Here is a 27,352-nt window from a genome sequence, read left to right as displayed (position 1 = left end):
ATCATTGCGAAACGTTTCTTTTTAAGGTTAAGTTTGAGCCTTGCATGTCAAAAAGGACAATGTTGATCTTTTTACTCAAATACTTTTGATTTCTTTTTCAAAGCGTTTGACAAGGTAATAATTATGTCTCATATTCATCAGTTAAAATCAAATACACGCAATATGACGTAAGGTATGGCCTTAAGGTATCATTTAGTAGGGAAAGTAGGTATGAAGAACAAGAAATGTAACTAAAACATCTTCAGATTCTTCAGTGTAAATCAGCAAGTTAACGTTGAAAGGTATTAACTCTTGAGTAAAGGTAAGATATGTACCATTGTTTCTGATAGGCAATGTTGACCTCTTGATACTTATAAATGATTAATTTTGACTGTCGAATGTTAAATTTTGTGACTTATAGTTGTCAAAGCACACGATTCACAATTAGTTTTATGTAATTACAACCAAGGCCGTAGGCCTACCAGGGATTATTTTTCGGACGGGGTCTTACTCAAAGATTTCTCCTTTTTTTTTGGGGGGGGGTTACACAGAAAAAACGGAATCAAAATTTCTTTATATCTATTTTTCTTACGTTTTTAAGGGTCAAACAAACATTTGGGGGGGGGTCAACCCCCCCTCTGGGTACGGTCTTGATTACAACACTGATGTCCAAAAATAGGCTATTAATTGATATCAGCCAATTGTAAGTGATATTGGTACCAGTTAAATGAAAGATCTATGCTGAACGTCCAAAAATAACAAAATTCGATTCTTTCTTCGCTTTATTCAGAAAAGTTGGTACTTACCTGTTAGCCAGTACACACGCGATAATTTGGATCTATAAAATCTAATAAATATTTAGTTGGTATTCTGGTAAGGCTACATTTTGCATAAAGCCACGCTACACTTAACCCCCCCCCCCTAATGTGCAAATATACAGCCCAAGTTATATATATTTTATCTATCTCCCAAGCGTTTCAGTTACTTCAGCCCTGTACCTATAGATCCAAATTCTCGAAAGTGGACTGGCTAACAGATAAGTACCGAAAATTTTTATTTATTTGATTTCAGAGTTTCCTCCATTTTAACTGCATCCCAGCCTCAATGCTTGGATATAACCTTAGGTAGTTTCCAAAATTTGTTTATTTTGTTCTTTTATCTTCAAATTAACATTATGAATCAAAGGATACCGATTAGGGCGGGGGAAAAGGAAGGGCGATTGCCCTCTAAATTTAGGAAAATACATTTTGATCGTTTGTTTTTGAAAAAAAAACTTAGACCCTCCTTATATTTTTGTGAATTTTTACCCCTGTATGAATCAACTGCTAATACAATATAAGCGAAAAAAAGCATACGAACGAACAAAATCAAGAAACTTTTGAATATAGTGTAGGGGTATATCCGAGCCTAATGAGGGCATTTGGTGTAGGTAATCTGGAAGCCTCTCTGAACATCCAATAGGTCTACATAGAAATCTTCTAAATGTGACGTTGTAAAGACCTGTTTGACGCTTGAATCAAGCGTTGACGGTGTTTGATAAAAAGTTTGAGCGACTCGATCGGTTCCTAGACGGTTAATTATGCTTTAATCAATTGATTGACGGAAGCTTTTGATCAAAATGATTGACCGTCTAGGGTGTCCTTAGGACTTTTTGTCATTATAGTGCTTTGCTCAGAAAACGAACCCACCCAATAATAGATACTGGTAATCAAGTGACAATGGTTGTAATGATATAAAGAATAAGACTGGCTGATATTTCGGTGTATTAGTTTCCTGAAGTTTTAAATGTAGCTTTTTAAAAGGTGACATAGTTGTACCAGAAATGTACACTGTTTGCACCACTAAAATTCCTCAAGCCAATATATCTACTTATACTATTTCTCTACCGGTTCTTGAAGTTTCAGTAAATATTGAGCAGTTCAAATTATTGACCTACAAATAATGGAACATACCACTAGATACCATTTTTATGCTCTTTCTGAAAATAATTATTTGAAAAAAACTACGTTTTCTAAAGAGTTAAAGAGGCTGAGTTACAAGGTCGAACCTTAAAACGTACAGGGATTAGGAGGCACAGTTGGGGGGGTACCACCCCCCAAACCCCCCGCTTTCGCAGCCTTTAAATATAAAAAAAAATTCTTTAAACTGAAAGTAAGGAGCGACATTAAAACTTAAAAACAACATAAATTATTCCGTATATTAAAGAGGCTGTGCCATCCTCAACGCCTCGCTATTTAAGCTAATGTTTTACTTTCTCAAAAATCTTTTTTTAAACAATAAAAAATTTATCGTAAAGAGCGAGGCGTTGAGGAGGGCACAGCCTCTTTCATATACGGAATAATTTATGTTATTTTTAAGTTTTAATGTCGCTCCTTACTTTCAGTTTAAAGAATTTTTTTTTTATATTTAAAGGCTGCGAAAGCGGGGGTTTGGGGGTGGTAGCCCCCCAACTGTGCCTCCTAATCCCTGTACGTTTTAAGGTTCGACCTTGTAACTCAGCCTCTTTAACTCTTTAGAAAACGTAGTTTTTTTCAAATAATTTCTGCACGTTTTTGTACAGTTTATTACTTATTATTGCTTGACTAACTGTTAGCTGATCGTGTCAGGAGTTAAAGATGGGGGGCTTCCGCCCCCAAACCCCCCGCTCTTGAACATTCTTGTGTTAAGGCTTTTAATTCCTGAATACTCAAATCACGTCGTACAGGGTGCCTCCTAATCCCTGTACGTTTTAAGGTTCGAACTTGTGACTCAGCCTCTTTAACAGCCCCCCAACTGTGCCTCCTAATCCCTGTACGTTTTAAGGGTCGACCTTGTAACTCAGCCTCTTTAACTCTTTAGAAAACGTAATTTTTTTCAAATAATTTAAAAAAGAAACTGAGTTTCTTTTCAAAGTATATAAAAAAGTTGCTCTGATGGTGAATCGAACCCGAGTTTTCCGCCTGAAAGTCTAAAGTCTCAGCCGCTGGACTATACAAACACAATAGTAATTGTTGTTTAGCAAATAGAAGGTATTTTCGACGCAAGCAAATTCCCAAAAATCTTGATATGTGGTTTTTGGAAAACAGGGAAGGAGTGATCAGATTGAGCTGAAATTTCGACGATAAGCTCCCAGGCCCCAGGAAAGCTTATCCTCTAAATTTCAGCCCGATCAGACAACGTTAAAGGGGGGTTGTGGAGGGAAAAATTAACATGGGCTAATATAGGAAAACGAGGTTTTTCGTAAATGTAAACTCGGGGGATAATTTTTTCGGTCTGAAAATATCAAAAGGCCCTAACAGGTCGAATTCTGCTTCGAATGAGTCCTCATTCAACCGGATCCGTTGCAAACTGTGGCCTGTAGGAGTGGCTAACAAAAAAAAAAAGAGATGAATTTTAAGTGGCTATATTTGGTTTTTTGAAAACAGGGAAGGAGTGATCGGATTGAGCTGAAATTTCGAGGATAAGCTCCCGGGCCCTAGGAAAGCTTAACCTCTAAATTTCAGCCCAATCGGACAACGTTAAAGGGGGCTGTGGTGGGAGGGTCCAAACTTCCGGCCCAGTTTACCCCATGAAGATAAAGTCGGAGGAGGATGAAATTTTGCAAGTTTCTTAGTTTGAGCTTGGGCTACAAAATGCAATTACCGCCGTCTCTCTGCGACCTCTAGGACCTGAAATCGCTTAACATTGTGGTGGGTCGCCTCTTTATAGAGGCATAAGTGTGCCTCCTTGATAATCGCTTTTCTTGAAAATTCATTTGTAAGCCTTTTTTGGACCTTTGAAAATTTCTTTCTATGTTTTTTTTCTATTAAAATTGTTAAAACATTGCTTTCAAACTTACTACTTCACTATAAAATCCATGTTAGGAAGGTAATAATCCCCAAGCATTGATTTTTATCAATTCAGTTGGATAAAAAATTCAAAACAACTTCTCCATTTTTCCACCCGCCATGTTTCTTCTGTCGGCTTTGATATTTTTCGACATGTAGGTGAAAAGGCAGTTTTTAAGCGGCCTAACAGAATGAGAAGAAAACATGGCGGAACTGTTTTGATGTTTTTTTTTTATTCAAGTTAATCTTGACAAATGAACTTTTGTGAATTATACAACTTTTACAAAATTGATGTATAATGAAATAATCATTTTGACACAAATATTGTAACCCCATTCTATACCCAAAAAATATAGAATAAAATTATTTTCAAGGGTCCTAAAATGGCTTAAAGTTAAATTTGCGAGAAAAATGAGTTTTATATTCAGAAAAAGTATAAGAAATGACATCTAGGGTATGTTAACTTTATTTGTAGGTCAATAATATAAACTGCTCAATATTTACCGAAGTTTCTACTATCTTTGAATTGGTACTTGTTATAGCGTCTTGCGATCCCATTCTAAAGGTCTTGCTTATCCTTTGACCTCAGGTGGATTACCGAAAAGGGTACATATCCGTTATATAATACTCGAGAAATTTTTATCGCGAATGATTCGAACATGAAGCAAGAAACTCGTCAAGGAACTTCTTTATACCAGAGAATTGGCTTTGGCTGGGTTGGAAAATAAATTGTAGCTATATTTTATTGAAGTATTTAGTTGGTACTTTGGCTAGGTTAGGTTACGTAGTTAATATATGCTATGCTTTCCCAACACCCCCCCCCCTGACGTGCAAATATATAGCCCAAATTTGTTTCAAAACTATTATATTTTCATCATATTTTGTTTGATTTCATTAGTATTAATCAAACTTCGCTTCTCGATTGTTTATTATATAACCGATAAGTACCCCGAAAAGAACAAGCTTTTAGTTTAACCAGTCTTTCATTGCATATTTAGCAAACTTCAGATATTCACACGTGTACGGCAAGATATCGACATCATGGCTGGTGGAAGACTACCGAGGATCTTAGGAATTAGCCTATTACGTTTTGCTGGCTTTTCGACTCCTGAAATAACATTCTTATTGAGTTTGCAAGGGTTAGATTTCCCAGTCGATACAATACTCCATTTATAGAGCTTAACTAATATCCATTAAAGTAAATGGAAGGAATGTGCATACTGCTGAGTAAAAATAGTAGAAAATCGTTAGCTAAATTTTATCCGCTTTCTTCTTCCATTAATTGACGATGTTTCTCTACTACAAACGTCTTTTTATCGGCCCTGCGGAAGCTGGGATTGAACACTGGACAACGTATCTCCAGGCAAAGGTCAGTGTCGCCGCATGACTATATTAATTTCTATTCACTTAAATTATATTCATTTTTACTCAATTCTTCCCGGTGTTAACTCTACTTTGACATCAAAGGATATGCGACTGCGGTCACCACTTTTTTTCTTTTTGATTTTCTGGGTTTCTTTTGCGCTAGGATCCGTGGTAAAGGAATCATCGGTCAACATCAACTGCGTGATGTGATCATTTAGCAATGTGAGCAAACAACCTATCCAATTTACTTTTCTGTGCCCATGTGATCGAATTATGCAACCTCATATGGACACAGATCACATGTGTGCACAGCTCAACCTCATACTCATCAACCACCATTATAATAGTGTAATGTAATCCAAAAAGGTACAAGATTGCCCTGAGTCAAGGCCGTACCCAGGATTTTTTTTCGGAGGGGGTTATGTTCAAAGATTTTTTTCGGGGAGGGGGTTTTACACAAAAAAAACTGAAAAAAATCATACAAAATCTGTTTATATCCATTTTTGTTACTTTTTTACTAGTCAAACAAACATTTCGGGGGGGGGGGGGATTTCAACCCCCCCCCTTTTGGTACGGCCTTGCCCTGAGTCCATACACAACCAACTTCCCATACAGCTAATCCACATCCACCTAGCCCTCCCCCTTGCTTGCTTTCTACCATTCCAGTCTTACTAAAAAAAAACTTGATTCCGTAACCTACACGAAACTCACATCATACGAAGATTATGGAAAGGAATAGAATAAATATATGATGCTTGGTCGTTAGGCTGCGTCCACATGAACGTTTGTCTAGTTTTTAATTTCTAGATACATTTCTGATCAGATGTATCATAATAACTAGAAAACCAAACTATCCAGGTACCATAAAGTTGAACATATACTTCCAGGAAACTTTGATTCAGCAGATTTTCCACTGTTTATGTATCAAGTACTTGATAATGTTTCTGTTGAAGGATATATTAAAATAAAATATTAATAAATACAAGTATTTTTAGTATTGCAACAATTTTGAATTAAAAAATAAAGTTTGGTCTTCAGAGTTCAAAACTTAAAAATATTTTACGTTATTTTTGTGCATTTCAGAAACCTCTTTGTTGACTTCTAGCACTGAGGTCTTGAAATTTTTTTACGGGTCTTGACAAATTAAGAAACGTAGCTTGCGAAGGTATACTGCTAACTTGAAAAATAAAATGAGGAAACGAACCTTATGAGGAATAAAAAAAAAACACAAATAAGAATCTAAAAATGAAGGTAAGAGCGGAAAATAACAGATTTTTGCCAACTCAGAAACTTATTGCCGAGCAAATTAGACTTTTCTGAATAGATCTACAGTCAAATTGGGACTGGAATAGATATTTACAATTGCATGCATCCGCTTCCTCCAGAACATCAGATTCTTATATATTTTAAAAGTATACCTTGATAGATGAAAGAAACTCCTGGATGTAGATTTAAAGTCCGAATTAAAATCAAGAATTGTGTTCTCAAGGTCCCCCTCCCTACTCCTTCCTTAATTACAAAGCTTTTGTGCAAACACATTCTAGCTTTTAAAAATATGGCTAAAAATTCTGGATACTACCTTGCTAGAGGCCTAAAGACTAAAAGAAGCACACTCTAAGCCAGATTTAGATTTTTCTTTTTAAGGAAGACTAGTTAAATCTTCCAGAATATTCCATGCTTTACATATAAGAAACCCAAAAACTTTTTCTCTTGCCCTAAATTGAGCTTTAGACCCATTCTTAAAGTTTCATTTACGTACCACAAGAATTTTTGGAGCTAGTGAAAAGCCAATTTTCTCCGCTTTTAACGAAATTATTTGAAAAAAAATACGTTTTCTAAAGAGTTAAAGAGGCTGAGTTACAAGTTCGAACCTTAAAACGTACAGGGATTAGGAGGTACAGTTGGGGGGCTGCCGCCCCCCAAACCCCCCGCTTTTGCAGCCTCATTTGTTAAGATTTTTATTTTGGGGGTCTGCCGCCCCCCTCAGCCCCCGCTTTTTCCCTTTCAAAGAAATGCTTTGCAACACGAACAAAGTCTGCTTGAAATTTTTACCGTAAGAGCATCCTATTGCATCTCTTTGATTAGAAAAAATACTGTTTTTGTTTCCTGGATTTTTTACAAGAGATTTTTCCCTAACCGATAACAAGCTATAATGTGATAAACTTGGTACGACCAACTGATTGCAGGCTACAGGACTTAAAAAACTTTAACAAAAAAGGCTGCAAAAGTGGGAGGTTTGGGGGGCGGCTGCCCCCCAACTGTACCTCCTAATCCCTGTATGTTTTAAGGTTCGAACTTGTGACTCAGCCTCTTTAACTCTTTTGAAAACGAAGTTTTTTCCAAATAATTTTTGCGCGTTTTTGTACAGTTTATCACTTATTATTGCTTGACTAACTGTTAGCTGATGGTGTCAGGAGTTAAAGTATGGGGGCTGCCGCCCCCCAAATCCCCCGCTTTTGAAGATTCTTGTGTTAAGGCTTTTAATTCCTGAATACTCAAATCAAATGTACAGTAAGATTTTCTTTTTTCAACTTTTCTTCGAGCATGCGGGTATACGGCATGTTATCAAAGCATTGGAGACTTACCTGTAAGCTGAAGGCCGACTGTGATATTCTTCTGGAGACGCATGTTGAGCCGAAGGATTCAATAGATTGGATTTAAAAAAGAAATTGAGTTTCTTTTTTAAACTTTAAATTTAAGAGATACTACTTTAAATTCAATGTATAAAAAATTTACTCTGACGGGGAATCGAACCCAGCTCTTCTGCTTGACAACAGGAATAGTGACCACTGTACCATCAGAGACTCTTGTTAAATTATTTTTAGTTTGTGCAATCTATTTTTACGCAAACAAATAGAAAGTAAGATTTTCGTTTTTCGACAAAAAAAAACTTCTGGGAAAGAGCTAAAATTTTTGGAAGTTTGCAGTCGGGCTTGTCAGGTTAAGAGGACTATTTTGATCTAATTTAATAGTGAAATACCATGCTTTTAGGAATCTCAAGAATTAACATGGACTCTTACAGGAAATCGAGCTTTTTCGTAAATGTAAATTCGGGGGATAATTTTTTCGGTCTGAAAATATCAAAAGGCCCTAACAGGTCGAATTCCGGTTCGAATGAGTCCTCATTCACCCGGATCCGTTGCCAACTGTGGCCTGTTGGCGTGGCTGATTAAAAAAAAATAAGTGGCTATATTTGGTTTTTGGAAAACAGGGAAGGAGTGATCGGATTGAGCTGAAATTTTGAGGATCAGCTCCCAGGCCCTAGGACAACGTTAAAGGGGGGCTGTGGTGGGAAAAATTAACATGGGCTCTTATAGGAAAACGATAATTTTTTTCGGTCTGAAAATATCAAAAGACCCTAACAGGTCAAATTCCGGTTTGAATGAGTCCTCATTCACCCAGATCTGTTGCCAACTATGGCATGTAGGCGTGGCTGATAAAAAAAAATAACTTGATCAACATTAAGTGGCTATATTGGGTTTTTGGAAAACAGGGAAGGAGTGATGGGATTGAGCTGAAATTTTGAGGATGAGCTCCCAGGCCCTAGGAAAGCTTATCTTCTAAATTTCAAGGAAAGCTTATCAATGTTAAAAGGGGGCTGTGGTGGGAGGGTCGAAACTTCCGGCCCACTTTCCCCCATGAAGATAAAGTCGGAGGGGGGTGAAATTTTGTATGTTTCTTAGTTTGAGCTTAGGCTACAAAATGCGATCACCGCCGTCTCTCTGCGACCGCTAGGACCGGAAATCCCTTAACATTGTGGTGGGTTGCCTCTTTAAAGAGGCACAAGTGTGCCTCCTTGATAAGGAATATAAGATAAAGAATAAAGAGAAATGGATATGAAAATAAAGACTCACATGAAGACAGATCAGTGCACCTTGTAAGGTGCAAGTTTAAATTGATTAGTTTTCATTCTATTTAAGTAAATGTCTATACAATCCCCAGCTGCGAAAGTCATGGAAACTATAGGAAATTGGCTAAGTAGGCCTATAAAACAAGGTTATTCAAGGCCCGTATGGATATAAATTTGATTTTGTTGGGTGGACTATTTCTAGCTGACCAATCATAAACCCTTTTATACTCTTACGTAAGTAGTTTACGTAATAGTAATGTGTTTCCAGTATAACTTATATGGTAACAGGGGCGGATCTAGAGCAAAATCTTGGAGGTGGGGCAATGTGACAAGGGCGTGCCAATGAGCAAAATCTTGGGGGGCAATGTGACAAAGGTGCCAGTAATTGACCAAATTGACAAATCTATTCTAAAAAAAGTAGAAAAAAAGAAAAAAATATGATAAGAGGGTGCCAGGAAAATTCTCGGGGGGTCCCCCCAGCCCCCCTGGATCCGCCAGTGTATAGTAAGCTCTCATTTTTGGAACGTTTTGTCTATTGTACCACAAGCTAAACATATTTATTGAACTCTCTATCGTCACAACAAGAAGAATGAAAACTACGCAATATTATTTTTGTTATTATTTTTTTTAATATGGATGTGATTGCTTAAATCACACTGAGCTTAGTCAGTTTTCATTGATTCGATATATTTTAACTCATTCGTTACTTTAGAAAGAGTCGTATCTGTCCAAGTTAAAAGATCCTTCCATGATCTAGAGCAGTGGTTCTCAAACTGTGGTACGCGTATTCCTTAGGGGTACACAAAATTTATTTAGGGGGTACGTGGCTGGCCAACAAAAAAATAAAACAACCTTATAACTATATTTTAGCAATAGTTAACTTAGTAACGGTAGCTGAGAAGGGGTACCTAAAATAATTTGTGGGTAAAAAGAGGTACAGTGTCTAAATAAGTTTGAGAACAACTGATCTAGGGTATCTCATTTCACTGAGATCGGGTGGTATTTCAAGTTTTCAGCCTTCACATTTTGAAGTTTTTCTTTACTCGTATTTGTTTCGATTTCAATAATTGCGAATAAGAGCCCAAACAATCTCACCAATCTAGAATCCAGATAATATTTCTAGTTATCATTTCAGTAAAGAGTTCTCTGTTTTGCGTAAATCTGAAATAAAAATATTCCCTGTATTTTGAAGAATTCAAGATGGTATTCAACCAAAGTGAAAGCTAAACGATTTTCACTTTGTGAACTTCAGCCTTCCACTTTGCCAATCCCATGCTCTTGTTAACATACTAATCAACTTTCAAGTTGCTATGATGATGACGTTTGTACTTAGTAATTTTGTCTTTTTATAGATGAGGCCTTTGTTAGCAGTGACATGCTTACTTGCTGTGGCTGTTGGACAGGCAGCTGCGCAACGAGTTTTAGCGTTGCCAGACCCTACAAACTGTGTCAATCGTAAGTATTCACTACTATAATTATTTGTTTATATGTCTACTATTTAAAGGTCATTTGTGCTATGCAAATCTAAGATTGTATTTAAAAGATGAGATCCCATAGCTACTATTTCGAAATCTGTTTAGTTAAGGGGGAATTCATACTAAATTTAAATAACTGGAGAGAATTAGCTTTCAGCATTAAGGCCCTTGAATTTCAGCAATAAAAATGAAGCCACTTCCTCATGGCTATAAGGTGTAGCCAGGGGCGAATCTCCAGCATTTTTATTTGGGGGGGGGGCAAGAGGGGCCTATATCTGGATAGTCAAAGGGCATGGGATGCATAATATTTTTTTCTCTCCACATTATCGGGGGGCAACTGCCCCCTTGCCACCCCCAAACGACGCCCCTGGGTGTAGCTGGGGGGGGGGAGTACTGTCCCTCCTAGATAATTTCGTGTCCCAATTAAACCGTTAAAATTAAGCATACAGCCAAGGTTTCACAGAAGGTAATGAGATTTGGCTCTCCTCCACCTCCTTTTAAGAAAAAATATCCTAACTACGTTCATGGCTATGCTCTATAACACTTCTTATTCAGTTTTACAAGAGATTTGCAAGAATTATGTTAACTGTTTGTAACAAATAAAGAACAACGAAAAAAAAGTGAATTTGTTTCACCTCTGCCCCTAAACTGAATACGGTCTATTTAGAGCGCTAACATTACTGTAGCATATATAAACTAACATCAGAGGCTGTGGGACGGCAGGCAGCCCCCATCCCTCCCAACACAGTACCCTTGCCCACCCCCAAAAATTGCTGAAAGTTCCAACTTGATCCCCTAGCTGTGAGACAGGATATATGAGAATAGCCAAAACTTCATACAAAATTCGTTACCATTTTAGACTTGACGAAACAAAACTGACTTGGTTTGCTTCGGTATTGAAACTTTCAACTGGGAGTCAATTTTTCAGTTGAATTACCTATCTTATATAGCTGAATGCAAAAAAAAAAAAAAAAAAAAATAGTAGGCATGTCTTGATGCAACCTATGCAACCTACTGCAAAATACTTGATAACTTTAATTCATTAATTCAATGTCAATTTTTCTACAATATATGAAATTATATAGAAAATTATCTGAATTAATGTAGAAAAATGTAGAAATTATGTAATGTTTTAAATTTCACATTTCAAATTAAAATTGACAATAGAATAATGACAATCAAATTAACAATAGAATAATTATTCTAACAATAGAATAATGTTAGAATAATTTCTACGAAATTTTCTACATAATTTCTACTTAAAGTGTAGAAACATAATTTCTACATAACTTTCTTACGTTATTTCTACATAATATGATAATTCAGATATTTCTGAATTATTCACTTACAAACCATGAAAATCCACTGGTAGCCTATGTCAGTAGAATCCGCTTGCACGATTGTAGAGTAGCGTATTCTTGTAATGACGTGGCAAAATTGAAATTTAATGGCGTCTGGAGTCCAGCTCATTTACGAAATTTCACTAATTTGGAAAAAAAAATATTTTAACATCTCCTCCAAATGAGGAGGGGATTTTTTTTTTTTTTTGAAATATATATATTTACTGTTATAGTGAAAAGAACATTTGTTCCAGCATCATCAATTAGCGAACTGTCCCACTTTAGCGTTACCATTCCACTGTCTCGAAAAACATAGCTACTTTTGTGCAAAAACTTGTTTCCGAAATCCTATAGAGATTTGTTACAATCACTGTCAATTATCGCCGAAAAGGCTTGATATAACGATCTTCATTAAAACGTTATTGCCAATTTTACGTGGACTCATTCACTGTGAAACTAAAATATAGAACCCTTAAAATATAAAATACATGAGGTACAAAATTAGTCGGGCTTTGGCTTGGTAATGCTGAACAGCGGCTTTGGCCTTGGACCCACGAATGATTTCATTCTAAGCCGAGTTCTCCAGGTTTATCTTTACCAGTGAGTTTCTTTGGGGACTTCTAGTTTACAGCAATTTTTTAGCTCAAATATTGTTTTGAAAAAAACTTCACATCTCGATTTTAATAGTTTAGCTGTTTGCTCCGTGCAGTCACACCCGCTAAGCCCACATACACAGTTCTGCTGGCATTTCGTCAATACATTGTGACATTTTCAGTGCTGTCTCTGTGTGCAACATTGCACTGGAACTTATTCAGTTCTGAATCTTCTTTCTGTTGTTTTTTTTTCTTTTCTCTATTTACATTTTCAGTCAGACGATAAAATTAGTAATTTAGTCAAATATAGAGCTTTGGTCAAAATCTGATAGATGACAACATGACTAAATCTGGGCCCAAACAAGGAATTCTGGTAAAAACATACATAAAAGAAGCTGCTTTTTTTCTGATCCCAAATTTAGAATTCATTAAATACAATTCTAAGACCACACTGGCTATGCATGACATATGAAACTAAGAGATGAAAGGAAATAATAAATGAAAAATAAAATAAAAAAGGTGAGAAAACGAGCGTTTTGTCAGCCAGTGGCAAACCATGAAGACGAAGAACAAGCAAATACTTCGACAAGGACCTCCGCCAAGTCGTCCCCAGTGCTAAACAAAAAAGAAAAAAAAAGAAAAAAACAACGAAAATCTGGATTCTCGTTGTTTTTTTTTCTTGTCATTTTTGTTTAGCACTGAGGCCGACTTGGCTGAGGTCCCTGTCAAAATATTTATTTGTTCTTTGTCTTCATGGTTTGCCACTGGCTGACAAAATCCTCGTTTTCTCACCTTTTTTATTTATTTTCCATTTATTATTTCCTTTCCTCTCTTAGTTTCATATAGAATTCATTACACTAATCTGTCCGATTTTATTAGTATAAGGGTGTTGGAGTATTTTTTTTTAATAGAGGGGGACACCCCTAAAAGGATGAGATCATGATGGCGTAAAACTTACGCCATCAAATTTAACATGTTTAGAAATCATTGAGTGGAGGCTTCAAGACCCTACATGTAGACATCCGTTCACCACACTTACTCATTTTGTCAGTTTCCGGGTTTTGATGAAATCTTAATAAAATATTAATAAAATACTAGTTTTATAATCTTACTGTGGTGTATGTTAGTGACTCACATTGTTGAGTAAATACATAGATAAATAGTTAGATGTATTATAAACCGAACAAGGTCATACAATACAATATTTGAAAAATAAAATTCCAATATAGTAAAATAAATCTACCCTCCCCTTCCGGCAAAAACAACAACAAGAAAAAAAACCGCGAACTTAAATTACTCTCCTTTACTAACCACATCCATATCGTGCACACAACTTTTTTTCTCATTATATATCTAACAAGGCCATAAAACACAGTATTCTATAATATACATTTAAAAAAATAATATAAATGATAATCATCTCCCCCCACCAAAAAAAACGTGTTGTTCTCTTTTCTTTATCACTTCAGTAACATACCTACAAATTACAAACCTGAATGATTTTCCTTTTTAAAGTCGTCTGCAGGATCCCTGGGAGATCAAGGGTGGCACTTTCAAAAAATTTTGTTCTTCAATATTTAAGCTCACTCCAAAAAATTTAATTGAAAAAATATAAGCTTAATTATTTCTAATAAAATACCTTGATTTGTTGCAATAAATGTATAGCTTTAAGATTTTTCCGAAGGAACAAAAAATCGCTAGTTTTTTGTAAAGCCTTTTTTGGTTTGTTAAATAGGATTTTTACCAGTTGAAGCGTGTCGAAAGTGCATTTATGTGTGAGAAATTTATTTTCTCTATTTTGAAAATAAATATTAATTTTATTAATTTATGACATAGTTTATTTTGTATTAAAGCATCATATTTAATTAATATTTTATAGGTGTCAAACATGCGTCTTTTGCTGACCCTCAAGGAACAAAACATAATTATTTCTTCAGTTGGTTGCACAGACCCACATCAAAGATTGAAGTTGATTGGCTTGATGCCAGAAATGTCTGCCGTAGACATTGTATGGACGCCGTGTCAATTGAAACTTTGCAAGAAAATGAATGGGTTAAACAACAGATGGCAAGAGGTGAGTATTTTTGTAATCTAGTTTTAAAAAATCGCATTGCGTATTTGAAAAGTAAGTAAAGCACGAAAATTTATTGTTGATATACTTGAAAAAGGTTTGATGATATTAGATTATTTGTAGAAATATTTAAAGAGCAGCTTGAGGTACTCTTTGTCAGGGAGAGAAGGGCTTAGAAGGTCTTTCACATGTATTGCTCGGATTGTACTTCAAGGAGTGTAGGGATTTTGTATCTTAGGCTGTCGTTCCAATCTCGTTTGTTCAAAACAAAAGCAAAATAAGCGGATACAAAATCTTGGTCTTCTTCAATATTACATCACTCGTTCTATTTCATCTGACTCTCCCCACTAATACTCTCTTTAGCATAAAACCCCCATTTAGCATGCTTTAGGTTACAATACAAGTTGGCATTAAAATTACGTAGCATACTTATATAAGCTTTAGATTGGTATTAAAATTAAAATGGCATACTTATATAAGCTTTAGACTACGATACAAGTTGGGATTAAAATTACTTTCCACAATTTTGTCTTAGTTATGCAAAAAACTCAAAGCACTTGGTAGGGATATTTTTGGCATAAGAAGTTGTCGATCTTCCAATAAAAATAACTTTTAAAATGTCCAATAGAAAAGAATTTAATAAAAATTTAGAATAAAACAACTTGTACCAATTTTGTCATTCGTTTTTTTTGGCGAGAAAGAGAGCTTGTTGAAATGCTCCTCTGCTCGTGCAGTCGTCTGGTTACCTTGGGTGCTGGCTAGAGTTCCTAGCTCTAGCTACAGCGCACATTTACACATTCAATTGGTGACTTAACTTTGCTGATAATACCCAATAATTTATGATCCATAAAACATACCTTTACAATTGCATTGTGAAAATATAGCAACTGTAAATGGTTCAGCGTGTACTCATATTCCTAAGGACTTTGACAAGAGAATAAGGATCTCAGCCACGGTGGGCAGTATCAAACCGGGACGGGGGTGAAATTTTGAAATTGTTGTCTTATCGAAAACATAAAGTAGAAGGCCCCGCAAAGAATCTTGACTCGTTCAGTTTTTATTGGTGCTTCAGCTGTAAGAGATCTTCAAAAGGTAAACTTACGATAAGCTGCTAGACTCGGTTAATTAAAGTTAAGCATCATCGCATCAAATTAAAGTTAAGCATCAAATTGTCGTAATAGGTTGAAAGCTGGATATAAAGTAGCAAAATAATAGAGTTAAAAATGACATAAATGATAAGTTTATTTTTCCAATGCTTATTATACTCTACATTACACCAGTATAAAAAATGACGCCTCGTTTAGTCTCGCTCTTATTGTTTCGATAGACTTTGCCCTAGGGAATGCTGCAAAGGCTATGAGAGACTATGGTAACAAAAGGAAGCTAAAATCCTCTTAGAAATAGTTTATCCAGATCCTAGATGAACATGTTGGCGAAAAAACGGGGTTTTTGAGGTTTTGGAGGTTGAGGGTGTGAGAATTAGGTCTGAAAATTATTGTTAAGAAGATTAAGTCAAATAGAAAGGAATATATGAAAGAGATGAAGAGACGATGCTAAGAAGAGGTACTTACCTGGTTAGTATTGTTAGTAAAGATGGCGAAAGCAGTGACGATTTAAAAGGTAGAATATCCAAGACACAGGTCGTTTTCTCACGATTAAATTGTTTTAAAAAGAGTACTAAGTCAAGCTTTGAACTAAGACGGGGATATTGAAAGCCTCAGTAATGACAGAGGCCAAGCATGACTCTGAAAAGTTGGCGTTTTGGAAGGTCGAGGATGAACTTTCTGAGGATTGTATCAGATACTCGCTTGACTGACTTCATGTCGAACAATAATATATACAAGTAATATAATTCGATCCCGTTTTCTAAAGTTATAAAAGAAAAGACTAAGATGGTTAGGCCACGTTTTACGGATGGAAGAGGACATGTTATCGAAAATCGTGCTTTTTGGCCATCGATCTGGGATCAAACCAAAAGTAGGATGTCCTTGAATAGTGCGGGAAAAGGTCAAAAGAAAGGATTAAAAAAGAAATTCAAACTTCATGGGAAAGAAAAGATTATAGTGAAGCTTGATTGGATTTGGATGGAAGAGTAGCGCGTGCAGCTACGTTGACCTCATATGACTCGTTTTTTTCACTGAATTGTAAGTAGTAGCAGTAGTAGTCTTACTTCTAAGAGAAATTGCTTAACTTTACCTTCGTCTGTACTACCTCATGATTGAAAAATTGTCAGAAAACTTTTTCCTACATACCATAGTTTCGACGGTGATGGATCATTTTTTCCAGTTTCTTTCTCTTCATTAAATAATCCTGTTTTTACTTCTTTCTAGGTGGTGTTCGTTATATCTGGACTTCGGGAAGAAAGTGTGATTTTGATGGATGTACTCGTCAAGACCTTCAGCCACTTATTGTCAATGGATGGTTTTGGTCTGGTAGTGGTGCAAGAATCCCACCCACCAACCAACGTCAGCTTGGTGATTGGTCTAATACTGGTCTTGAAGGTCGTCCTCAGCCAGACAACCGTGAAGAGGTATTGCCATCAATTTCCAAGCTTTGTTTATTCGTTAAGCTCTTTGGGTACTTAATTGGCATCATGAGTGTCAATCTAAGGTTTTAGAGAACCCTCTCACCCTCCTCTATATGGCTCGGTTTGGCGTTTATTGTCAAGAGTCTTTTCGTTATAACTTGCTCTTAAGGAACTGAAAGATGCGACAAATTAAGGAATAAGAAGTATCATCGCAACGTACAATCCACCTTAGGAAAGAAACAGTCGTAATTTATATTACATAAAATTGTTTTAATATTACATATTGTCAATGTTTTTAAGCTAATTGAAGAATCTAGTATTGTCACTCAGGCGTGACTCCTATGAAAACAACTTTTTTTTCACTAAGCAATGAGTCATGACGATTTGCCGACTGTTCTGAAATGAGTTACTGAAAATATCAAAGATTCTTCCTTCTTACTATTCAGTCGCTTATCCGTTTTTTCCATTTATTTTTTAACGCCTATCCGGTTTTAATATTGTTTTCTCTTTTTCGCTATCGTAGTTTTTATGTGTGAGCCTTGTTAAAATTTGGCCGTGTAGACCCAGGATAAATCGGATTTCAGTCAGTATCTAAATTATAGGCTATACAAAAATGTCTATAGCCCAAACATAGCGAAACTATTTGGAAAAGTTTTGTTTTAAGGTATTAAAAACTGGATTGGAGACTTTTACCGGTCGTAGACCCTTGATTTTATTAAAGAATTGATTGCAATACCGATTGATCTGCTCTGAGATCCAAGCGATTTAAATAATGTTGTTCAAAAGTGAATACTGATCCAAATGATATTGCAGACAATTTTTCAGCACCTGACTTGGTTTAGTGTAGGCGGCTATGAGAATTAATTCAAGAAAACGGTTTCCAAGATAAGCTTTTTCAAAGATATTCAATGCACGAAACAAAAATACCATAGTTGATAAAATCACATAGTTGATAAAACTTGAAACAAATAAAAATTGCTGTGATACAGCGAACAAAATCTGAAACGAATAGAAATTAAAGCGAATAGTCAAACTTAAGTCAAACTTATACATAATTGTAATTTCTAGGAGAATAAATGAGTCGGAAAACATACAGATATTACCACGAACAAAAATGGCCCTACCCTTTCCCCGACTTTCATACCTTCAAGGCTTGAGTTTCAATTGCCCTTTACTGAAAATGATACATTCCGAACGGTTTGTTTTTATTTGCCATATATATATATATATATATATATATATATATATATATATATATATATATATATATATATATATATATATATATATATATATATATATATATATATATATATATATATATATATATATATATATATATATATATATATATATATATATATATATATATATATATATATATATATATATATATATATATATATATATATATATATATATATATATATATATATATATATATATATATATATATATATATATATATATATATATATATATATATATATATATATATATATATATATATATATATATATATATATATATATATATATATATATATATATATATATATATATATATATATATATATATATATATATATATATATATATATATATATATATATATATATATATATATATATATATATATATGTGTGTGTGTGTGTGTGTGTGTGTGTATATATATAAATATATAAATCTAATCCAGTTCACAGGAGAGAAAAAATTCTCAAAATAAAGTCATTTTTTATTTTCGTGGAAAATATAACATATCAGGCAAAATAAACTAAATTGATTGTTTAAAATCTACTGATACATAAAAAACAGCTCTGGGAAGTTGAGCTCTATTTAGTTTTTCATTATTGTAATTAAAAAGAAAAAACATTCCGGATATATATTAAGTGTAAACGACATTCTAGCTTTTACAGGGTTTGAGGGGTGACAACCCTTCCTTTATTGGTAGTATTTTCTTTTCGTTTAACTTGGCTTGACTATTAATTTCAATTTTTTCTTTATACATTCACAATTATTCCTGTTCGCTTAAGTTTGACTTATTATATAACTGTAGGTCTGCTTGTTTCTCCTTTTAATATGGGTCTTTACTTTTTTTTCTTAAATAATTTTGGACAATATTTTCATAATAAAATGTTTTTAAACTTGTATTTTTTGTGCTTTGTAGGAAGGAGAACCATGTCTGGCTATTTTGAACAACTTCTACAATGACGGCATTAAATGGCACGATGTTGCTTGCGACCACGAAAAACCATTCATCTGTGAAGATTCAGATGAACTTCTGGAATACGTCAAATCACGAAACCCAACTCTCCCTCTTTAATAAGGAGATAACTTAATATTTATTATGTATGTTTCTTATCTGTTGCTATTTTATTCAAAAGTTTTCAATAAAACCTTACGGATTTTTATTTATCCATTTTTTTGGTTCTCTTTGATTTTTAATCGGAGTTCGGCAGATTAAATCTGGACATGCATAAAGAAGCTGTGTTAATTTTTTTTTGGGTGGAGGAGAGATTATGAATATTATAATTTATACCAGTGGCTCTCTAACATTGTTCAGTGGAGTTCCATTACTCTCTGGGACGAAATTATGGGGTTCTTTGAGAACTCATTTTTAAAGTGTTTCAAGACAAATTGACACTTACTGACATCATTATAAAGCAGTATGTAGCACTATTTGCTATATATAATGCAGAATTTCTGTTTGTTTTTTTAACGTGTTTCAAGACAAATTGACACTTACTGACATCATTATAAAGCAGTATGTAGCACTATTTGCTATATATAATACAGAATTTATGTTTGTTTTTTTAATCAATACCCACAGCAATGACAGACAAAGATAAGACTATGGAGCACAAAAAAATCGACACAAAAATAAAAATAACAACCTTAATCACGATCACAAAAACAATACAACAGATCATTAACGATAAAAAACTAACTGATTTCGGAAGCATCTCAACAGCTAATTCATTGAATCTGAAAGGAGCCTCAATGAGACGGAACCCTGACAAAATCTTACGATTTTTATGATGGCAAGGCAAAAACAAAAGAAATTTTGCAGAACGAAAATATGCAACTCTCAATTGTTGTAATATTTTTTTTTACGGAAAATACTAGCAAACTCAGAAAGAAAAAATACAACTGGAGCGCAAATAGAACCATACAATCTAAAAAAAAAAAATTTCGGTTAAATTGACTGTGGTTTTAACAAATCTTTCCATAAGAAACTCTTAATTTTTTAACTTTTAAACTAACTAACTCAGAACATGTTGAAGACAGAGAAGAAAAAAACACAACCCTAAGCCACTTACTTTTCTTTGAACTTAGCAATAGCGAACCATTCAAATAAACGGTTGGTTTCGCAGGAAGAATCAAAGCTTTTAGTTAGAACTAAAAGCTCATATTTAGGAAGGCTTACCAAAAAAATGCTTTTATTTGTGATTCAATAAGGGAATGAAGATTACTTTCAGGACCAAGACTCGTTCTATTAACACGTTTGGTGTCTTCTCTTTAAAGAATTTCGAAAGACTTGAGAGAGAAAAGCCAGCTTGAAAAACCTTTTGTTCTCACTAACATTTTCCAGTATGTAAAATTGGCAGCTCATAAATATGTTTATAATAGCCTTATAAAAAAAAATGAACTCATAGCTGCATTTCTTTTCTCAACTGTTTGAATTGGTTTTTCTACTAAATAATCCGATAGCATTAAGTAAAGCCACCCAAGTCGCAGTAATTTAGTTTTACAGTAGTGTAAGTTTTTGTCAAAAACAACGTGAATCTAATTTGCGTTCAACTCTGAAAGCTAGCTCGAAGAGTTGTGGTTACAAAAAAAGCTTAAGGGAAGCAAAAATATTGGTAAATTATTTAAAGTTCTTTGGAAATCATGGCAGAAATCACAGAAGTACTGAGTTTTTAGGCGAGGCTGGGCTACCTTAGGACACCTAAGGTAGCCCACATGCAATTTGTCGGTTTAATAGTTTGGAGCTTTAATCTTTTCCAAACCTATTCAGGAAAGTTTTCCTATTTAATGCTTTACGTGGGTCATGGCTGTTCTCTCTAAAACCTTATCAAAAAGTTGTATATCAACTGGAAAATTTTTTGTAATGAAAGAGGGAGGTTATATAGCAATTTTTGTACTTGGTTTTGTATTCACGGCAAAGCACAAAAGATGTCCTGTCTCTTTCGATCCATCATCGTATCTAAATATTCAGACGCTAGATGTCTTGAATAATTTCCACCACGAACCATTGCAAAAACCTGGACCCATGTGTCACAGTTCCAGGGAAAACAAGACACTATATCTTTCGATTTGGGCGCAAATCCCAAAAAGAAACCATACAATGTCCAGCTTCTGGTCCTTAGCCAATTTAATTGAGATCATATAATTTGTTCTTGTAGGTGCAGAGGACAAGAACTTCGTCTTTTTCTCACCGAGGTCCAATATAGCATGGATACACGACACGAAGTTGTAGCTGTTGACCACATTTCTTTGAATGAACAACCGACCCACCTTAAAATTAGGCTTACGAAAACACAGATTGGATCTGGTGTGGGCCGTTAAATTCACAACCTATGAGCATAGCTCTTGCTTCCCACAAAGTTTAGTTTGGATCCGATGTCCCTTTCTGGTAAAATTAGAGGACCAAAATTAGGTCGTGGTCCGAACCCGTTTCCTAGAAAACTTCGTACACAGAAATGCATAGTGTACACCTTTGACTCATGATGATTCTAGGATCATTTAGGGAGTTGTACTGGATGAATAAATACAAACCATGAACAATTATTAGTATTAGTCAGTTTCAATTATAAAACCAGTTGTATTTATTTACCTCTTCGGTTTTTAAAATAAGGTCTGTAAAAAAAAAAAAAATAAATAAATCGCGAGAAGTTTAGCTTTACCTTTTCTCTCTGTCTGCTATAATGCCTGGTTTATTAAGCTAGTACAGAAACTTAATAATAAAGTAGGCTGGTAGTTGAACGATATGTTTATTATTGTTACTATTTTTACTTTGAATTTACTTTACTCCCTTATTATAAGTAGTATAATAGAGGATATGTAGGTGTCTGCGAAATTCCAGCTTGCCTCAAAAAATTACAAGTACTGAATGAAGGACAGTTACCTGGTTACCAGTTGAGAAGTTTTGCTTATTAGTATTGGAATTGTGAAAGTCCAAAGGCCGTTCGTGGCTATTTTAATGATAATGGGTTTCTCCATAATTATGAAACTCATCATGCTGGTAATTTTATCGTGCCACATAAAAGCAGAACCAGGGTTGGCTTCCCCATCAGTTTTTGACGGCCTGGTGTATCGAACTTTAATTTTATTTCTCTAAATTCTAGGTATTTCAAAAATGGGCTAGTGAAAGATTGGTCATCTTTTTTGTCTAGATTTATTTGTTTCCATTTTCTTTTTGAATTATCAGAGGCAACGCTGTAGCGTTGCCTGTAGTAAAGGCCATACGGCTCCAATGTTTTATTATTTATTTTTATTATTTTTTTTTCCCAGAGGCACTTCATATGGAAGGGGTCGTCGAAGAAACTTCAAAGAGGCCTCATTCGATTGGAAATTGAGAGTTCTAGTGCCCTTTTTAATAGTCAAAAGTGATTGGAGGGCACCTAGCCCCCCGCCACTACGCCCATCATTTCCCCAAACATATCCAATCAAAATTTTGAGATAGCCATTTAGTTTAGCTTATTTGATTTCCAGATAAAAATTCTGTTATTGAGGAAGAAAATCTCTCACAAACATCAGGGCAAGGGTTGTGATTTATACCCCGAGGGCACATAAGTTTTTTTTATAAACAGCGTTGCCTTATAAACTTCATAAAAGACTCATTCGATTGGAGATTCAAAAGGCTAGTGCCCTTTTTAATAGTCAAAAGTGATTTGAGGGCAACTAACCCCCCTCTCACGCCAACCTTTTCCCCAAACACAACCAATCAAAATTTTGAGACAGTCGTTTTATTAAACGTAGTTTTAAGTTCTGTAAATTAGGTCTTTGAGGATGACAACTCCCACACAGCCCTCAAGGCAAGGGTTGTAAGTTATGCCCTGGGGGCATATAAGGTTTTGTATAGACAACGTTGTCGTAGAAAATTCAGAAAGGGCTCATTCGATTAGAAATTTAAATGACTAGTTCTCTTTTTAATAGTCAAAAGTGATTCTAAGGCAACTGACACCCCTTCCACACACACCATTTCCCCAGACTCATCTAATATAAATTTTGATATAGCCATTTTGTTCAACGTAGTTGAAAGTTTTGGACATTATATGTTTGAGCAGGACACTCCCCCCACAGTCTTCAGGGGCAAGGGTTATAAGTTATGCCCTGGGGAATATATGGTTCTTGTGGAAGGAATGCTCGTATAAAGTTCAGAGAAGGCTCATTTGATTGGAAATTCAAAGTTCTAGTTCATTTTTTAAGCGTCAAAAGATATTAACCAGCTCCCCCAATAAACACTTTTTCCCGAATGCATCCAATAAAAATTTTAAGATGGCTATTTTGTTAAAAATAGTTCAAAGATCATATAACAAAAATTCCGGTGTTGACACAATCCACTAGGGCCCGGGGGCATGCTTGTAAGTTATTCTCTCGGGGCAAATATGGGTCTTTTGGAAGGGATGCTTATAATAACTTCAGAGAGAGCTCATTTGAATGGACATGGAAAGTTTTAGTTCACTTTTTAAGAGTCAAAAGATGTTGGAGGGCCCCTAGCCGCCCCCCCTCCACACCCTTTTTTCCTCAAACCCATCCAAACTGAACATTGAGATAGATTTTTTTTTAAATAGTTCAAATACCTCACCCTCCCTCCTCTCCTACTGTCTACGCTAAAGTTTTCTTCTTTATGCCAACTACCCTGCCCACACCCCAAAGACTTTAATAAGGTATAGTTTTGTATGGGAAGGAAGTTAAAAGTTTCAAGAAATTTTGAAGAGACGTTAAGACACATCAAAATACACTAATGAGAAATACATAAAGAATTTTCTATCCAATTACTCCCAGAAATTCTCTCAACTGAAAATGCTAAAATACTTAAAATTACAGCCATACTTAAAATAAGGTTAAAATACATACTTTGCGATAAATTCTAAATTATTGTGGCACAAAAATATGAAAAATGGTCTAATCAAAACTATCCTGTTCTTTCTGCATCAACAAATGAAATAGCCTAACTACTGTCTTTTGAAGCTATTTTTTCGATCCATTCATTGTTGCATGAAAAAATCACGTTTGATTTATCAGAGGTATGTAATTAAGTTGTCTATAGCAAAGGCCATAAGGCTTCAATGTTTTATTATTAAAATTTAAAAAAAACTTGCATAAAAATAAGTTTTCTAAGAAAAGTAAAGAGCCATATTGAATTCAGTACCAACCGAAATTAATTCATATTATAGTTAAAACTCAAAAAGACCAGAAATTACTGTTAAAGAATAAACGAAACCCCGAACGAAATTAAATTAAAATTCATTATCTTAAAAACATAAAGATAATCGGTGCAAACATAAATGAATGAAGAAATCCTGTATATCTTCAATATTTTTTTTATTATTTTCCCCCCAGAGGTGCTTTATATGCAAGGATTAAAAATACTATTTTGTTAAAAATAGTTGAAAGGCTAAATAGGAAGTTCTAGTCCAGCTTTTAAGATTCAAAAGTGATCAAAGGGCAACTAACCCCCCCCCACGTCCTTTTTCCACAAAATACATCAGATAAAAATTTTGAGGTAACCATTTTGATAAAAAAAAAAGTTCAAAGGTCAGATAACGAAAACTCCGGGGTCGACACATGTTGTACAAACATAACATTTGTAATGTAATTCGTTTTATAACTAATTAATCATTAGTTAGAATAATTATATATACTAATTAATCATAAGTTATACTCGGAGGGCATATATAGCTGTTTTGGAAGGAATTCTCGTATAAACTTCAGAGAGGCCATTTTGTTAAAAAAAAAATCAAGGGTCAGATAGCAAAATTTCTGGGGTTGACACATGTTGTACAAACATAATATGTGTTATATAATTCGTTTCATAACTAATTAATCATTTGAAAAAAAAATAAATTATTTAAAATCAATGAATCAATACAAATGTAGAGCATTGACCTATGACAATCTGTTCAGAAAATATTGAAAAAGTAGTCAATGAAAACATTCACGCCCAACCTTATGTCGTTTCAGACGGATAGATAAACCCATCCGATAAAAATTTGAGGTGACTATTTTGTTAAAAATAGTTCAACCATCAGATATTAAAACTCCAGGGTCGACACAACTCCCCAGGGCCCAGAGATAGGCTTTGTAAGTTATAATCTGAGGATATATATGGTTCTTATAGAAGGGATTCTTATAAAAGGGATACTCGTATAAACTTCAGAGAGGGCTCACATGATTGAAAATAGAAAGTTCTAATTCACTTTTAAAGTGTCAAAAGAGACCGAAGCTTATTTAGTCCCCACACGTCCTTTTTTCCCAAACTCATCCGATAAAAATTTTGAGATAGGAATTTTGTTAAAAATAGTTCAAACATCAGATAATAAAAACTCCGAGGTTGACACAACCCCATTTCTTCACTTTGATACCAGTTTTGATACTTAGATGAATATTTGATTTTTTTTAAGTTTGATTTTGAAATAAGGAATTTTAAAAACTTGAAATTTTTTGAAATCAAAAACGAACAGAATGTAATTAAAAAAAAACTTTCCGAAAAATAAGTTTTACAAAGAAAAGTAAAGGCCATTTTAAAATTAAGCTCAACAGATACAAATACCTTTTAAAATTCAAACTCAACACGACCAGAAATTACTATTAAAGAATAAATGAAACCCAAAACGAAAAGAAATTAAATAAACAATCATAGCAAAAACGAACAACAAGTAATAATATAAATGAATAAATAGATCTTAAAGCGAGGAATGCTTAGATTGATTATGAAAATCAAGCTTAAAACGACAAAAAATATTTTCCTATTGAAGTATAAATGAAACTTAAAACGAACAGAAATTAAATAAACAATCAATCCAAACAAACATACAATAGATATTAATGTAAATTAATAAATAAATCTTAAATCACTACAAACAAGAGTTTGGGTATGACCTCCTTCTCTCACTGTAAAAGTCTAAAACCTACTGCGTCATTGGCGCTTTACTGAAAACTATATTGGTCTTTAACGGTCATGGACAGTATAAACAACATCAAACTGAATATTTGATGTATAATGATATTAATTGTTGAAAGGTCCATCAATTCAAGAATTTATCTCACTGTAATTGTATTTTTGCTTTCAATGCTGTAAGAACTGGAAAAGAAAATATTTTTAATATAATTCGTTTTCAGTTAAGCGCCAATGACGCAGTAGGCTTTTGGTTTTTATTTACAGTTAGGAAAGGAGGAAAGTGTCCAAACACTTCTTTGTAGTGAAACTATATTCGTCTTTAACAACTTTAAAAAGAGCTAATAAATTAAAATGTTTATTTGATGCATAACGATATTAATTGCTGAAAGCTCATCAGTTCAAAATGTTACTATAATTCTAATGTTTTATTTTCAATATTACGTACAAAAGAAAATATTTGTCATAAGATTGGTTTTCAGCAAAGCGTCAATGACGCAGTAGGTTCCAGACGTTTACAGTGAGAGAAGGAGGTCATACCCAAACTCTTGTTTGTAGCGATTTTTGTTCGTTTTAAGCTTGATTTGCATATTCAATTTAAGTTTCACTCGTTTTAAGATTTATTTATCAATTTACTTTAATATCTATTGTATGTTTGTTTGCATTGATTGTTTATTTAATTTCTGTTTGTTTTAAGTTTCATTTATACTTCAATAGCAAATTTTTTTTTTTCGTTTTAAGCTTGATTTTCATGTTCAATCTAAGCATTACTCGCTTTAAGATATATTTATTCATTTATATTCTTACTTGTTTTAGGTTTTTGCTATGATTGTTTATTTATTTTCTGTTAGTTTTGGGTTTCATTTATTATTTAATATTAATTTCTGGTCGTTTTGAGTTAGAATTTTAAAAGGTATTTGTATCTGTTGAGCTTAAGTTTAAAATAGCCTTAATTTTCTTTGAAAAACTTATTTTTCGGAAAGTTTTTTTTAATTAATTTGATAAAAACTTAAGAGTGTGTAGCTAACCTGCTGCAGGTTTTTGAATCTTCTTTCGTAGGGTGGAAGGGATTTGCAGTTTGTAGTGCCGAATTTAGAGTTTTTCCTACCCGGGGGGGGATGCCCCCTGCCACACCATCAACACCGTAAATATTACAAGAGCATCTGCCGGGTGGATGCTTGTTTCTAGAATGTGCACGACTGTTTAACCGTACACTTGTATCT

At 34.2% G+C, this 27,352-nt stretch overlaps 1 protein-coding gene across 1 annotated transcript; it reads left to right on the top strand.

Moving 5' to 3' along the window:
- The first annotated feature begins 249 nt into the window (after window positions 1–249).
- LOC148941382 (uncharacterized) lies at window positions 250–19,416 on the top strand. Its single transcript, XM_089104502.1, has 5 exons — window positions 250–301; window positions 10,353–10,455; window positions 14,288–14,482; window positions 16,810–17,009; window positions 19,173–19,416. The coding sequence occupies exons 2-5, from the start codon at window positions 10,353–10,355 to the stop codon at window positions 19,326–19,328; spliced, it is 654 nt and encodes a 217-aa protein (XP_088960628.1). The 5' UTR covers window positions 250–301; the 3' UTR covers window positions 19,329–19,416.
- The last annotated feature ends 7,936 nt before the right edge of the window (window positions 19,417–27,352 follow it).

This window comes from Artemia sp. Qi Xiang Cuo, chromosome 18, assembly GCF_049724085.1.
Source record: "Artemia sp. Qi Xiang Cuo chromosome 18, ASM4972408v1, whole genome shotgun sequence".
NCBI lineage: Eukaryota > Metazoa > Arthropoda > Branchiopoda > Anostraca > Artemiidae > Artemia > Artemia sp. Qi Xiang Cuo.
The sequence above is the reverse complement of the archived record's forward strand: the minus strand, read 5'-3'. Positions and strand labels throughout refer to the sequence as shown.